We start from the raw sequence: 16,147 nt of genomic DNA, 5'->3' as shown, positions 1-16,147 counted from the left end.
GAGCCCGAAGTGTGACAGGTCCCAGAAAACTCCTCCAGATACTGATTCTCAGTGACAACGGCAAAATGAAGTTTCTCGGGGACTGACATCATTACACAATTGCTATTTGCTTTGTACTGGGCACTGAACAGGAAAGAGCAAACTGCACTATCTCCCCACTGCCCTGCTGCAGCTCAGGAAACGAAACCATCAGGGAGTCCCCAGGAACCGTCAGGGAGCCCCCAGGAACCGTCAGGAGCCGGGGTCTGCAGGAGGAGCGGTGCTCACACCTCAGCCAGGCGCCGGCCCCCTGCCTCAGGCCCAGTGGGGCGGCCCGGGAGCCCCGGGGCCCTGCGCGCTCGGCCCCGGTCCGCGGCCCCCTCACCCCGGCAGCCCCCTCACCCCTCAGGGCCCTCCCGGCACCCCGCAGACCTTCTCCAGAGAGGCGTCCATGGCCGGGGACGCCCCGCGGCTCGCCGCTTCCGCCGGGCCCGTGCGGCTCCACGCTGGCAGCGCTGACGAGACGGCGGCGGGCGGGGCCGGCAGCGCTCACCGAGGGCACGGCGGCGGCTCCCCGCGCTGCGGAGGGCGGGAGCTGGGAGGGCGGCCCGGCCGCAATGGCGGCGGGATGGGCGGGCAGCGTGCTGCTCTACGCCGGGCTCACCGCGGCCGGGGACGCGGCGCAGCGACGGGGCCGCGGGCAGCCCCCGGACTGGGCGCAGACGCGGCGGGTGGCGCTGCTGGCCCTCACCTTCCACGGCAACCTCAACTACGTGTGGCTGCGGGCGCTGGAGAGGGCGCTGCCCGGCCGCCGCCCGGCCGCCGTGCTGGGCAAGGTGCTGTGCGACCAGCTGCTCGCCGCCCCGGTCGCCGTTGGTGCCTTCTACACGGGTGAGTGGCTCGGCGCGGCTCGGGTGCGCCCCCGGCCGTCCCGCTTCCAAAAGGCAGCCAAGCGTGGCTGTGAGGGAAATGGGGCAGCTCCGCAGGCTGTGCCCTCCTCTGCCTCACGGGTGTGTAGAAGCACAGCGCGCTGCCGTCAGTTATAAGGGATAACCTTGAAAGACAAGAAATAAGAAGAAACTTTAGACTCTGAAGAGACTATCTGCATGGTATCGGGAGGTCTGCGTTTTATGACCCTGCCAGGAATTCACTCAGTTTATGACTGAAGAAGAAAGGAAGCCAAGGAAGAAGTAAAACATCACATTTTTACTTTCTGCTGTGTCAGAACGCAAGCAGAGGCTTGCCCAAGGACCAGGAGGATGTGAAGGACCGAAGAAGGAAGGGAGGGTAAAAATAGCGAAATTAGGCGGCAGTAGGAGCCTGTAATGTGTCAGCTGAGAGATACTGAAAACCTCATGGCATGCACATATCTAGAACAATACCTGCAGTGGGCTAAGTGACTTTGGGTCTTTCTCTGCTATGTGCAAATGTGTATGTAGCTTTGGATTTTAGACTGAGTTGTTACAAGCATGTTGTCATAGAAGTTCATAGAATCATCAGGGCTGGAAAAGACCTTCATCTGGTCCAACCATCACACTACTGCCAACGTCACCTGCTAAACCATGTCCCTAAGCACCACGTCCAACCTTTCCTCCAACACCCATCACCCTCACTTAATGTAGGTCACATCTTCCAGTCATGGTGGGTGGTCTTTGAAGGGCTGCTACAGCTTTCAGAAAGACACCTAGTTTGACATGCGAAGGTTCCCATCACAGGGAATAGTTTAAAGGGTTCATTATTTTGACTGTTTTGCATTTTATCTTCAGTTTGTATGGTCTAATCCATAATTTCAAATCATGCTGCTTTTCTCTTGTCTTGGGTTTAATGATGGGAGCCTGTTGTGTTTGCCTAGAATCGAGAGGAGCTTGGACCAACTAGAATTTATTTACAAATTTGAAATGCTGCCTGTGGAGTGTTAAACAAGTAGGTTTTGAACATGGTCTACTTATCTATTCTAGGATTTGGATATGAGGTAGATGTTTATGAAGGTAAAAATATCAGGCTGATTATGGCCAAAATAATTAGAAAAAAAAAAAAAAAAAAGTGCCCTTTTGCACTGACTTCAGTGGGCTGGGGCACCTAAACTCTGTTAAGGACCTGGGCCACTTCATGCAATTCAACAATATGCACGGTGCCTCATTCTGTCTGTCTCCTCTCCTGGGTGTAAGATGTATTTGGGTTTTATCTGCTTCTACTGCCACTACAGAGTTACATGGGCAGAGACCACATAACTGAGGGCCACATAACCTGGAGAGCCAAGTCAATAGATGAGGATATACGATGTAGCAATTTAGGTAGTAGGAATTGTATTTTTTCTTGGTACTATTTATCAACTTTTCTTTCAAAATATATTTTGAGAACTGGTTGGGATATTATTGAAAAAAAGTGAACGTTTTATTATTTTTTTCTGATTGTCTTAAATATTTACCACCAGGTATGAGCATCCTTCAGAGGAAAGAGGACATCTTTTCAGACTGTAAAAAGAAATTTTGGAATACCTATAAGGTAAGGCAAGCGATTAACTTATCACCCAGGTACACAGAAAAAATAACATTATTGGATAAAATATTTTAAATATTATGTTTTCCTCTAACAGCCTCCCTCTTACTTACTATTTGATTATGTGCAGGAAACTTTAAGTACCAGCAGTCATCTGAAGTCCAGGTAATTTGGGGCAGGCAGGACTGCCAGATGAATGCAATAATGCCATTCCAAAAATGCACAGTATTTATATATATATAAAACACTTGCACCCGGCTCTGTTTGAGTGAGAGCCCTACAGTACAACACTGAATGTTATATGCTAAGATTGTACTACCTTTCCTCTTAAGAAGTACGCACGCTCCAGTGTTTAGTTAGCAATACTGTTGACAACACGTACGTGAACACCTGTTAAAAACATTAGTTATAAAAACATCTTTTTTAGGAATCATTTTGAGCCTGTACTTTTCACTGACAGTCTTCTCACTTTCAGAAATGCAATCCCTTGTTCTAAGAAGGCTTGGATATAAATAGCTGGTTTTGGTTAGCATTTCTCTATACACAGGAAAAAAAAAAGTGTGCTATCTCAGAGCCGAGCAACTTAAGAATTTTAAAGATTTCTCAGGCACGGGAAGAAAGATAAATTAAAATAAAAGTATAATAGAAGGAGAAACTGTGATGTACAACGTGCATTTCTCTTTACACTGGTGGGATGTAGGTAGGATAGAAAAGGATTATTTTTACTGCTGGAGAAGATGACTCTAAAAACAGTGCCCACTCTATCCTATCAAAACATAAGGTTTCTATTGACCTGATGTTCTATGAGTAAATTAGCCGTTGACTTTTGCAAGAAAGTCTTACATGTATGAGTAACTAGAGGGAGCATTGAACATGTGAAATAAATAATGTTCAGTGGTATTTTTCATTCATGGCTGAAACAAATGTTCACATATTTAAACATTTGTTCACCCATCTGGCAAATGTGCTTATGTATTTGGTGTCAGGTGACTTTGAAGACTTCACTGTAATTAGAGTTTTGTATTTAAAATGAGTCAGAATAATCTCTTGGAGAAATTCCTTGCATGGCAGCTCATAAAGATGATTAGTAGTTTAATATTGCAACCTCAAAGTTAACCAGCTTAATTTATATTTGACCATCTTCTATTAACTTTATTAAAATATATTTTACTCTTTGCTAAATGTGGTAGGAAAAAACGAATCTTTGTAGTTGAAGTCTACAAGAATAACATGATTCGTTTTCATTTCAGACAGGACTGATATACTGGCCTTTTGTGCAGGTGAGTTTCGGGGTAACTCAGTGAGCCTTTCTTTCTGTAAAACCTGATGCTACGCATTTAGAGGATATCTAACCTAATGAGAAGTCAGTGGAGTTTTGGGGTGTGTAAGTACAAGACCTAACAATGCACTAACCGAGCTCTCTCCTTCCAACACAGCTGTCAAACTTCGTTTTTGTCCCCGTTTACCTGCGCACAGCTTACACTGGGCTTTGTGGCTTTGTCTGGGCTGCCTTCATTTGTTTTTCCCAAGAGAGTGGAGATGGCACAGTAAAGTCAGCATTTATGTGGCTCCAAAGAGAGAAGGTCAATGCAGATGAAGAGAAGTAAGAACTTCAGTTCTGAATCCATGCTAAATTGTTGAAGTGAGCTTATGAAAGTCAGTAAACTGCACTGCAGCCTCATTGCTGTGTTTTGAATAATCATCTCAACATTTTTTGGTTAGTATAAGCAGTAGAACAGTTTGTCTTTTTGCCTGTTTATTTTTTATAGAATAGGCCAATTGTATATTGGCACTTAATCATTTTCATGCTGCCAGCCCATCTCTTCTGGGAACAACTGACTTACAGGGCAGCATAAGCATTTGCACATCATGTCAGACTGCCTCGCTGGGGAGAAATATTAACCGTAATTTAATTTTCAAGCAACTTGCAGTCCCTAGAAAAAGGGGAATAGAACATTAAATCCTCAATTGTTGTATTTGACAATTGTTATCAGTGCAAGATTGCTTTTGCAGAACAAAATTTAATAGATTTCTTAACAGTGGCACCAACTCTATTTTATTCAGAGAGAAAAAAAAAAAAAAAAGACTATTTGTAGAAATATATCTGTGTTCATTTTGTCTTAACTGGGAGAACAATTGCATTTGGACAACGTTTGGACACGTACAATACGTGTTCGTATGTGGTGGAATGAATTCCTCTTCTTAATGTCTGTCTTACATGTCTGTATGGGAATAGTTCAGTGGGTGTTGTTCCACAGATCCCATAGTGTATACTGGGCAGTCCTGAAGTAGGACATCCCAGTAGGAATAGAAGTCCACAGAGAAACAAACTGCATTTTATCTGTCTACTTAAAAAAGGAAATATGAATGAATAGGTATTTCAGGCTGCTATAGCTGTTAAATTGTTACTGTGTGTATACATTTAAAGTCCATGAGATAAAGAAGCAATTCCAGTAGTGTTTTGCTGTTAATACATTTTTAGGAACAGAAGAGTATTTTAGTCTGTTTTGTCAATGAGACTTAAAATTTTCAGATGATGTATGATAATTGAGTATTTGACTTTATTTTTACAGATACTTTTTATCTTTGCTTGTGCCTTAAGTGTTAAGGATTAATAGAATTTATTTGGAAAATGGAACTGGAAAATAATGACATTACAGGAGACTGAAGTAGGGATACGGTGGTGTTCTGCTGTAGCAGTATGCCATATTAAGCTGCAACTCTGTGGGTATAGTTAGTAAAGCTAAATCCTTAGGTGAACCAAGAATTTAAAACTCTTCTCATGATCTTTGTAATGCCGATGCTTTTCTTCAGCAAGAGCATTTAATGAATGGGAACATCCATCTTTTATTTTAAATGGCTTCAAAGCTTACGTAAGCTGTTCTTTATTGCTCTAGGCTTTTGTGATGCCAGCTTTTTCTTGGGAATTTGAGCTAAATCCTGCTTTGTCTTCAAGTTTATCTGACTGTAGGCTTCAGGGTTTTCTTCCGTATTTTTGCTATGTGAAGCATGGTTCTTTCATGTTATAAGAGCCTGCAGCTCTCATATTTTAGTAAACTTAAGACTTTGCATATTTCTCTTTCACTTTCTCTGTTTTTCTCGATAAACTACTTGATGGGTAAGTAACCCAAATCTCATTCCACATATATTTTTATATTTTTGTAAATAGCAGCACTGATTGTACTAATAAACATTCCAGACCCACATAATACAATAAAATGAAGTGGGGGGAGGGGGGAACAATTTCTCAGTGTGCATAAATTGATGCACCTCCTAAAGATTTCCCACCTCTGTCAATTCAGTCTGTTGGAGGACCTACCCCCTTAGTTATTAAAGACTTTATTATTTCTTGATAAAATTTTGACTTAGAAGATTAATTTCACAGAATGGTTGAAGTTAGAAGGGACTTCTGGAGGTCCAGACCAGGTCAGCTAGTGCAACCCCATTTGACACATACATTACTGAATTACGAGAATCAAACACAAGTTATTTCTTTAAAAAAAATAAAAATAAATAAATAAAATGAGCTGTGTGACAATTGTCCTCTTTTTGTTCCACCACCCTTTCAAAAACTGTCAAAAGAGAATTAGGTTTTATGACTATTTCAAGGGATTATACTGCTCTTAATGCCAGCTGAACATGCAGATTTCAGTAACTAGAAAGATAGGAATAGAATTAGACATCACATAGGTGCTCAGGAAAGAGGGAACATGCTGCCAACAGCTACTAGCCATGCATTCAGATGACATTTCCATTTCATGGATTCTAAGAGCAAATGCGTTGAGAAGACAAATATAGATCAGGTGCAGTTCTAGCTTCGTGTTATTCTGGATAGCTGTGGAGACTTAAAATCTGAATTTGACAAAATTAAAATTTGAAAATGTATTTTTCTGTGGCAAATCTTTCATGCAAATGAACCTCCTGTGCTTACTGGTATGTGAAATTCACCAGAAGGCTTCTGTCTTCTTCACACCAGAAACAACCATCCAGTAACACAGCATAAAATAACCAGTTTTATACTGTAGTGAAGGTGAAACATCCTGTAGTTTGGTACCATATCAGATCGGTAATTTCTCTCTATAGCACAAACTCTGAAATCTATACAGCTTTTGCTGCCTGGTTCTCTGCTGTGATGCTAGTACTTCCTGCTACTACTAGTGCCAGTCCAGTGAGATGTGCAAGAAATACTTGAATCGGTCTAAAATAATGAATTTCAAGTTGACTGAAAAATGTCTGTGTTTTTGAAAAGGTTTAATAAACTTTGAATGTTGTTCTTTGGCTCTGTCTGTCTTTAACTACTGTGTGTACAAAAGCCAGGTCTTGTGCAAAGTTCCATGGGATCTTCATGGACCGCATGTAATGGTCCATGAAGATCCCATCTCAATTTGATGTCATAGATGTTAACACAAGCAGGGTGAAAGGAAAGCAGGGATTATTCACCTCACTTAAAGGTTAGTTATATGCTTCAAGTCATCTGCCACTTTTGAACAAATTCAGAACAGAATTTCCATCTATAAAATCTCAAGCATCCAAAGACTGTGCTCTCCCTTAATTTCAAAGTTGCATTGTGAATTCACATTCAATTGCCATTCCACTTTGACCAAAGTTACTGTAATCCATTGTGAACGAGAAAAAAGAATGCAGATTGCATATCTGTATGGTCATTGCATATGCTCTTCAACAACATTTGCCCTAACAAACACTGCCTTCCTGATACTTTTTTTTTAAAAAAAAAAAATATATTAGTTATTTCAGTTTATTAATTTAATGTGGTAGTGCCCAAAATGCTTGTACCATGTATCAAGATAGAAAAACAGACATCCAAAATGGATGGTAAAATGCATCATTTCCCTACAAGTTCAGGGAAACACAGTTGGGAAGTGGTGCTGAAAAACAAGAAGGGGAAAAGGACAGCAGGTTGGAGTCTGTTTACATTTGGGTTCTTTGTAAGCCAATGTGATGTGGGACACCCTTGCAAATGCTCCCCTCTGCCAGGAGAAGAAGACCTTAAATACAGGTTCTTGATGCAGTCACTCTTCTTCGTTTTACAGTACAACAGATTAAATCAAAGAAAAACCAAGAGGGAGTATGAATATATAGCCTAGTAGGTAGTTCAGTCACCAGCAATATATAGAGAGAGGATATGCAGTTCCCAGTTCTGTTACTCTACTTCATCCAGTTACAACAGAAATGAAATGCATAAGCACTCAGATGGCTGTGATAAATTCAGTGCCTGGCCCATATGGACTCACAAACCATGCACACAGAGTTCTGTGCCACATGAGATCCTTTATCTGTGGAGGAAGTGTCAGCTTTGTTCTGAGTTGTGTCTCCTTTTATAGGGTATAATTTGGCAGCAGGGTAAAATAAGGTACAAGATTCTTGCCTGGAATCAGTATATACGTAACTTACTATAAGATGTTCGCTTAGGGTGTGTATACACAGGAATAAACCCGCACACTATTACTGCTTTCATTTGTCAGGAAAGCAGCCTTCCTCTCATTGCAGCAAGATTTAGAAAAGAAAATACAAGCTTAGGAACTGGAGTTCTCCATCTCTAGTCATTTACTTCCTCTTGCTCTATGCCGACCTTGAGACATCCACCTCTGTAAACCTGGCTGCCCATGGTATCCTTACCTTACCATTGCTCATACCTCTCTGAGGTAAATACCACCTTTATTTAATCACTAAGAGTGTTCAGCTACTCCCATCTCATGCATCACATATTTAACATCCAAAATGTAACAAGATTGTTAGCTGCACCTGATTTTCCATGATACACCAATGACACTGAAGGGTTTTAGGTTTTATGTTAGCTCTATGCTTAGTGTGAGTGGCCATCATACAGTACTGAATTATATGGGCTCGTAGTAACTGCACGATAGGATATGGCAATTACCTATGTGGTGTTTTGCTCACTGTTTTTGAGCAGAAGTTGAAATATCAATGGAATGCAGGTCTTCCATCACTGAAGGCCATGTTTGCAGAGAAATTCAAGCCACAAGGAAACCCTTTCGGAATTCAGGGCTGAGCTTCCAGGTCCAGTGAAGATGGTAGCAAAATGCTCCATAGAAGAAATGGACGTGCCTGTTATGACACAAGTGTAGTGCAGCACATACACTTCATGGGAACATGAATCAGCAAGGCACTGACCCAGTCTTTGTGTGCAATGCAGCTTGCAAGCAGTTCTTAGCTGTGTGTGTAAGATCCAGATTTGTGTAGGTAAAACAGAGGCTTACAGAAAGTTACCTTTAAACTTTGGACTAAGTGAAATGAGGAGAGGCTCAGAACCTACAAGAACTGTGTTTGTAGTTGCTGCTTTTGCAAATTTTACACAGTATAGTTACTACTTTAAAATGGTCCTCCCCACAAACCCACTTCAGTATTACTGAATTCTACAGTGTTTGCAAGTCTCCTAAAATGTCCCAGAACAATTTATCTCTAAATCTCTCTCTATCGTCTACATTTGCTGGTCAAACATCTGTTTTTCTACGTAGCTATGGCCACTCATCACAGATACAAAAGCCACCTGCACAGTAATGACTCACCTGCACAACAGTCAGTCCAGTCATATGGACTGACTCCAAACGCCAAAAATAAGACTGTTACATGGACGACTTCACCACCCGTGGTATTAGTAACATCTGACAGATGCTGTAACAGCTTTGGCTGTAAAATTTGTACCTTAAAAGGAGAGTGAATGTAGAAAGAATCCACTAAGACAAAAATAAAGCATGAAGGAAAAGAGTTTAGAGAAGTAACTTTCTGAAATCTATGTTATGGTCACAACTACAGCCTGTGTAGATTGTGTCCATTTTCTCTGCCAGAAATATTTGCCCTGTCTCATCAGCCAGTGCATCTCCTGAATTTGTGCTGTGTTTTCTCACCTTGTATACCGAAAATAGCCAAGATAAATCTACAGAAGTGGAAAGCTCTGTGGCAGCTTTAATAGTCTCCATTATTCACCCCCGAGGAACTTTTGCAAATAGGCTCTGCACACGTACAGATAAAATTGTCAAACAGACCTAAAAACTTACCACAGCCTCACCTGAAATATATCTTAAACAAGACAAATATTTAACAGGAGTTAACCAACCTGGACTGTGTTTTGGGAGCTCAATCCTGCAAGGTCTGTCTTGATATTCAGTGCAGCCTCAAGCCCGTGATACCAGGTACTGATCCTGAGCAGTAACAGGCTGAGCGTAAGCTCCCACTCTTCTGCACATCACTGTGGATCCTGGCAGCAAAAAGACAGAACTGAGACGGCTTTGCAGACATTTAACATGTGCTATGAGTTTATGGACTGCTTTTTAAGCGTTAGTTTGTATTCAGATAGAAAAGCAAGTACATACTACTCCTACTTAGAGCACTCTAAATACTTGCTTGGTTAGAGCCCGCTTTACAGGACAGATCTCCAGATCTGCATAAAAGATAGGCAGTCAGATGCTGTTGCTCCAGTGCTGCCAGCTAACATTTATTGCACACAAGTCAGATCATAAGCATCAATATGCAGAGATTTAAAAAGATAGCATTTTTTTTTTCCTAGAAAAACAGTTTCTAGGACACAAAGTACTTTCATTTAGTTTGACCCAGACATTGTGAAGCCTGTCACATCTAACACAGAATTAGTGCCACACTGTTCACTAAAATTGCCATTAATTGCTTGTCCTTTGTTTCCTTAGATCTACTAAAAATTCAGCTATGGAGAGATAGTAAGAAGTTAAACATATAGTCCATTTTTTCTGTGTGCATGTTTGATAAAACAGCTAGTGACACACAAAAAAAGAGTGCTACATTCATGCAATATTTCACAGGGAAACACTAATTAAAAAGGATGACATTTAATAGGTGTTTAGGTAGAAACACTTACAAACAAATATTTGTAAGAACAAAACCATCTTGCCCCAGACTCACAAAATTAATTCAAGACACCTTAGTTGCCTTTTAACAAGCTCATTAGAATGCCTTGCTTTTCTGCAATACACAGCACTTTTAGGCTATAGGTGCACCCTGCTATCCTGACAGAGATGTAGGATAGCTGTGGAAAAAGATCAGAATCCTAGTTACTTAGCTGCAGCTACAATGAATTATTTACCAAGTTACTTTAGCCTAAAAATATTTTTAAAGGAATGGAAAGGAATGTATGGAAAGTCTGTAATTCCAAATAAATAAATAAGAATACAAAGGGCGCTAACTAAACATGAGCTAGGATTCAGAAAAAAAGGAAATGACATAATAAGAACTTGCACTGGCTTTTGAGACCAGGCCCTCATTCAGCCAAGGCTGTGCTGCAGCAGATCCTCTTTCAAGTACAGAACAGCAGGGCCAGGGCTTCCAAGAAGTCCTCCACGTTACCATGAAATCGAAGGTGGAAACTACAGCGAGAAAGTATCTTCTGTATCAAGGACACTGCTGTGATTTTAGCTATCCCATTCCTCTCTCTTTTTTAATTAGGATGGTATTTAATTATGACTCTTTGAAAAGCAAATGAGGTCTGCTTTGGCCTAATACAGATCTCTTAGGGAGAGTGGTAATACAAATGTCTAAGACATAGACTAAGAATGACACAGACCTGATTGTCACCCTGTGATAACTGGAATCTGTGATACAACACGGTCCCACTGACTCAGACAAGCTCACACTGTGTTGTGACACAGGCTGGGGACACTCACACATTAAACCCTTTTTCCCCACTCTGTAAAGCTGTCTATGTAGACTGGCCGTAATGATTTGGGAAAAGGTGTTATGTAAAGTACAGATTTACCACTACAGCTCCCAGGACAGTGCACTACAACACACTATATCTCATGATACAGCCACAGTTGCATGCCATAGGACACAGTTGGGTCCTTGAAATAGCCCTGATTTGGCTGAATTTCAAGCAGATAATACTCATTCTTGCTTTTATGGGGATGGTGCCCTACAACAACACTATTGTGTTAGGGACTTGTATAGGTTCTTTAGTGCAGTTGTGGCCCTCTTTGTCTTCATTCCACTACCTGTCTGCTGCATAGGATCATGCAAGGGAGGAAGCATCAGGAAGTTAAGTGCATGCCTTCCTAAATCTGTTTGATTATCAGGTTTTCCAACAGGTAAGCATTTTCCTGTAATGCTCACAGCCTTTTACCTGTGCCAGGACATTTTTGTGCCATGCACATGCCTGGCAAGCAAGATCTGGAGGTGGCAGAGAGGCTGTAGTACAGTAGTGTGAATGTGTGCAGGCTGACAGCCCCCCAGGGCTCCTACACGTTGCTGGAACAGTCTGTGGGATGTGGGGTCAGGGGCTGCGCAGGGTACCAGGAATAACTGGGGAAATGCTAAGGATGTGGAACTACAGAGAATCCTAAGAGCTGGGGGATGAAGATTGAAGAGGAGGTATTTTCACAGGGAAACAAGATTAACCATGACATCAGATATCAAGGAATTTAGATAACTCCTCCAACACAGAGATGTTCTTAAACAAGTCCTGGTGTTTTAAAAAAAAAAAAAAAAAAAAAAAAAAAAGTAAAAAGTTACAGGACAGATTCATAGGAGTCCCACAACCTGCACTATGCAAGCAATCAAATCACATGGGCACAGTGCCTGTTCTGTCATGGTAATTATGGATCTGGGTATTCATGCCTACAAAAATGGAATAAATACGCATAATCCACTTAATTTCATTTTGTTTCATCAGCTAAACTGCAGTTTTTTATTATAATGATAAATAAATGAAAACCTTGGGCAGAAATTAACACTTTTGTAATTTCTGTGTTAGAATGACTGTCCCATCTGACAATGAACAATACCCCTGACTTCTGCCTTTGCTGTAGCCCCAGACTCTCAAAGCAGCTCTTGAGAACCCATTTGGTTTACAAGGTGTGCCCATAAAGGCAGGAGAGCTCTGAGAACTTCAGGCTGAGCAAACGTAGGTGCTTGAAAAGCTCCAGGAAAGCCAAGAAAGCATTCTCCCCCATCTGACTTAGAAGTCATACCGCTGTTAAGAATTTTGCTTGAGTAAAGTGTGCCTGTTATATATAGTGTTGTGTCTCTGTGGGGCGTCAGTGATGTACAGTGGAGGCCAAAAGAGCACTAGATAGGAGCGTGGCTTTGCCAACTGCTGCTGACCAGTTACAGCTCCTGATGACAGGACTCGGATGAGAAATGGGAAAGGAATGAAAGCAGTCAGCGGAAATGACCGCAAGAGCAAAGTGCACCTCTGTTTTTCTGCCAGGCATTATCTACTGAATAGTGAGAAGAGATCTCAGTTTTTATGTTTTCTTCCTTAGCAGTCTTTCAGCAGAAGAAAACCAACCTTTCCAAGTGGAGGAATGCATACGTATTGCTGAGTGAACTGAAAGGCATCATCCGTAGGGGAGAAATTGAATTCCACTTGTGAATGCAGCAGTGAAAATGCTCCAAAGTTGCAATAGCAAAAATGCTGACTTTAGAACATTAGCAAAATAATTGTTGTGCATTTAGGCCCCAAACTTGCAAAAATCTGGGAACAAATGGACCCATGTGGACTGCTTCCACATGCCTGCTCAGAAATGTAACAGCCTGAAAAGACTGGGCTCTTACTGGATTTTGTGAGTTTTCCAAGGGGGGCAGGTGAAAACTTTCACCTTATAAATCACCTTATACATTTTTTGTTTTACGTAATTAAAACTGGTGCATCCCATTTACTAATTAGTGGGTGTTTTTCTCCCATGCTATCAAATTCAGAGCTTTAAATACTTGTTTATTTCTAGGATCATTCCTCCACCTCCTAAACAAAGCACTTGGATTATAATAATTTAAAACCTTGAAGGGATGAATTTAAGCTAAACAGTTCTCAGATCCACCAAAAAATTGGCCCTTTCTCCCTAATCAGCCTGTTTCCCTTAGTCCAAATCTCATCTAGATCCCAGATGGGCTCTTGTCTTCCTCCCACACTAGTGTTCCTCACTTCTGCTACTGAGTCAGTCCAGCCCACCCCAGCAGGCAGCTGCACTGTCACCCAAAATCAGCTGTGCAGAGTGGTGCCACCAGCTTTCCTGCTTGACTCACAGCTTTGTTTGGGCTTCATATCCAAAGGCCAAAACCATCGCAGATGGAGCACTGCACAGTCAACAAGAGCTCTCCAAGCAGGTCTGGTGCACAAACCATGGCAAATCCCTGCAGAGCACAGCTCACAAGGAGAAATCAGAATTTAATTGTTATAGTTTTAGAACTGACGTGGAGGTTTTCTCTCCTCTAACATGTAAAGCATGACCCCTAAACAATTGTTCATGAGTACAGCAACAACATGCATCAGGTCCATCACCGAGTATAGCAGTACTGCTTTTGTAGCACTGATGGTTGAAGGGCAAGTCAAAGTTTATAGGCAAAGGTATGTGACAAGACAACCTTTCATGCACCCGGTATGTATTCAGCATTACCAGTACCCCATTGCTCATAAACCAGGCGCGGAATACTACAAACCGTGATTTACTGGGGGGCGCAGGGCAACCTGTCTCAACTCCTGCTTCATCATCTCTACATCAGACATAACAATACCACACATGATAAAATGCAATGGGATTTCACCAGGAAAAGTACTCTGTAACTGTAAAATGCTGTTGAGGGATTTGATCAGTAAGATCTCCCCTACAATAAAAGAAGTATTAACAAGAATTGCATACTGTACTAATGCTTCCTGCATAGTCCTTTCCTTCACTTCTAATCGCAGGAGGCTGCATAAGCAGCAAAGCTGCGTGTTTATGAGAAACACCAAACCTCATCATTTGTTGGGCTGCTGTCCTGGGGCTTTTGCTGTGGTGAGGCTGGGATGAGGGGCATGCCTCTGGCGGCAGGTCCGTGGGGCAAGGCGAGGGGTGGGCGCAGGGGGTGAGGATGCAGGGGGTGAGGATGCAGGGGCTGTGAGTGCAGGCGGTGAGGATGCAAGGGGTGCCTCTACCTTTGCCAGCCCGCCTCCCCCGGCCCAGCCCCGCACTGAGCATGTGCGCGGCGCCGCTGCCTGCCTCCGCCAGCCCCCGGGGAGGGGTTGGAAGCATCGGAGGGCTCGGAAGGATCGCATCGCCGCCCGGCCCTGCGGCTGCGGGGGGCTCCGGGGAGTGGTGGGGTTCGGGAGGACGGCGGAGCGGCGGGGGCCATGGAGCTGCGGAGGGCCGTGGAGCTGCGGAGGGCCATCTCGGCCGGCGCGGAGGCCGAGAGAGCCGTGAGGCGCTACGGGGCGCTGGAGGAGACGGAGTGGAAGGCGGAGGCGCTGGGGAGAAGTGAGTGGGGCCTGCCCGGGGGCGCTGCGGGAGGTCCTGCCCGGCTCCGAGCGCACCCCCGGGCTCCGTGAGCAGGGGAAGGCGGCGGGGTGCGGGGGGCTGCCCCCGGCCGGGGCTGTGGTGCTGTGGCAGTGGGAGCTCAGGTGTCCCCCGGCAAAAGGGAAGGGTTACCGGACGCTAGGTCTCCCTCGCTTCTTGCTAGGTGGGGTTTAATATGTGGCTTTTCATAAATGGATAGATACCCTGTAATACACCACCTTAGAAAGGCACGGATAACAACCGCTTTTTTCACCCTCGTTATCTCCGGCAGAGGGTACAGCGATACGTCGCGATGTATTTAAGAGCTCAACTCATGCGCTTTGGTGGAGCAGCTTTGTTGAAGTCGTAATTTTCCAGAAAACAAGTGACATAGCCTGTCCAAAGTGCCGGTGGAAAGATAAAAGATAAACAGTTGTCAGTCCGAGTTATCCACAGGACCTTGTCTTCTCTGAGGCACTGGGGTTATTCTCTTATTGGCAGAACTATCTTCTGTACAACCCAGTAAACCCCTCTAATTGGCAAGGTAACCACTGAGGCAAGAAATCTTGCTAACGGTCACAAAAAGCTCTATACTGCTATAAAGAAAAATATTTTCTAAGTTTCAGCAAGTGTTTGATTAGGTCACGGGAAGAAAAGCTTTCTGTGCGTGCTGTGATACCGTAATCTTTGCTGATACTGGGCTTGCTGATATTCTTGCTTCACGATCTATCTGATGTGCATCATGAAGACTCACCTGGATGCCTTTTAACATCCTGGAGCTTTGCAGCATCCTGGTAGCATTTTTTTGCCAGCACTTCTGCTATGTTCAGGCTTTTCAGCTACTGCTGTGTTTGTCAGGCTCTGTTCTGGAATCATATTTTACCTTTGGCTTTGTTTTTTCAAGAATATGTTGCTGTCTGCCATATGCTGATGACAGAGGTGTAACATTCCCACTCCAGTGCTTCAGTTGCAGTGTTGGTTTTGTTGCAGTGCCTGGCATACGTTCAGCACTGAATAACTCCCCACTTGCTAAAATGGAATCGAAGACTGAAATCCCTGTTGCCTGAGCTGGTTGACTCAGCTGCGTGCAACAGTTTTGGAGGTCCTCTGACATGATACAGACTTGTGCTTGTGTTATTCTCATAAATAAGTCTTGTTTTGTTGCAGAGTCAGCTTGCAAACTCAGTGCAGTGCAGTGCTTGTAATAATAACAACTGGTACCTGGAGGTGACAGGAAGGTTACATCGTGCAAGCTTTGGACAAAAGATCATCTATTTGGCAGAGGGGACTGTGGAGGCTGAGGGGGAGAACTGATCTGCTCAAAAATGTGTGCTCAGCATTGAGCTTCCACCCAAGTCACAGCTTGATCTGACTAGAGTGGGCTGTTGGCAGGACTGGAACCAAGTGTCCAGGTG

General features: G+C 43.3%; 3 protein-coding genes across 6 annotated transcripts in view; 2 read left to right on the top strand and 1 right to left on the bottom strand.

Annotated features, from left to right (window-relative positions):
* Positions 1-834, bottom strand: part of PDXDC1 (pyridoxal dependent decarboxylase domain containing 1) — a 31,414-nt gene extending 30,580 nt beyond the window's left edge. Inside the window, exon 1 of one of the 2 annotated variants that reach the window (XM_035339910.1) lies at positions 731-834. Coding sequence is in view for 1 of the 2 variants with exons in the window: in XM_035339909.1 (XP_035195800.1) it covers positions 412-432 (21 nt within the window). In the remaining variant the exon portion in view is untranslated. Of the gene's footprint in view, positions 1-411; positions 585-730 lie in introns of those variants that run through there. The other variant, XM_035339909.1, reaches the window with a different exon arrangement.
* MPV17L (MPV17 mitochondrial inner membrane protein like) lies at positions 568-13,118 on the top strand. 3 transcript variants are annotated; one of them, XM_035339916.1, is made up of 4 exons: positions 568-870; positions 2,414-2,484; positions 3,729-3,758; positions 12,750-13,118. In XM_035339916.1, the coding sequence occupies exons 1-4, from the start codon at positions 597-599 to the stop codon at positions 12,804-12,806; spliced, it is 432 nt and encodes a 143-aa protein (XP_035195807.1). In that variant the 5' UTR covers positions 568-596; the 3' UTR covers positions 12,807-13,118. The 3 variants fall into 3 exon arrangements, with proteins under 3 accessions (XP_035195807.1, XP_035195806.1, XP_035195805.1); XM_035339915.1 differs by having other exon boundaries at positions 12,747-13,118; XM_035339914.1 differs by lacking the exon at positions 12,750-13,118 and adding an exon at positions 3,915-6,756.
* Positions 13,119-14,484: 1,366 nt separating this feature from the next.
* The window catches only part of BMERB1 (bMERB domain containing 1), a 50,297-nt gene continuing 48,634 nt past the window's right edge, over positions 14,485-16,147 (top strand). Inside the window, exon 1 of the mRNA XM_035339206.1 lies at positions 14,485-14,714. Within this exon, the coding sequence (XP_035195097.1) occupies positions 14,591-14,714 (124 nt within the window). The 5' untranslated portion in view covers positions 14,485-14,590. The remainder of the gene's footprint in view (positions 14,715-16,147) is intronic.

This window comes from Oxyura jamaicensis, chromosome 14, assembly GCF_011077185.1.
Source record: "Oxyura jamaicensis isolate SHBP4307 breed ruddy duck chromosome 14, BPBGC_Ojam_1.0, whole genome shotgun sequence".
In the NCBI taxonomy this organism is placed as follows: Eukaryota; Metazoa; Chordata; class Aves; order Anseriformes; family Anatidae; genus Oxyura; species Oxyura jamaicensis.
The sequence above is the reverse complement of the archived record's forward strand: the minus strand, read 5'-3'. Positions and strand labels throughout refer to the sequence as shown.

Excerpts from the sequence above, each read along its gene's own strand:
- MPV17L (XM_035339914.1), top strand. The coding sequence starts at position 597 with ATGGCGGCGGGATGGGCGGGCAGCGTGCTGCTCTACGCCGGGCTCACC. Across the intron at positions 2,485-3,728 it reads AATTTTGGAATACCTATAAG|ACAGGACTGATATACTGGCC; the intron begins GTAAGGCAAGCG and ends TTTTCATTTCAG. Across the intron at positions 3,759-3,914 it reads TATACTGGCCTTTTGTGCAG|CTGTCAAACTTCGTTTTTGT; the intron begins GTGAGTTTCGGG and ends CTTCCAACACAG.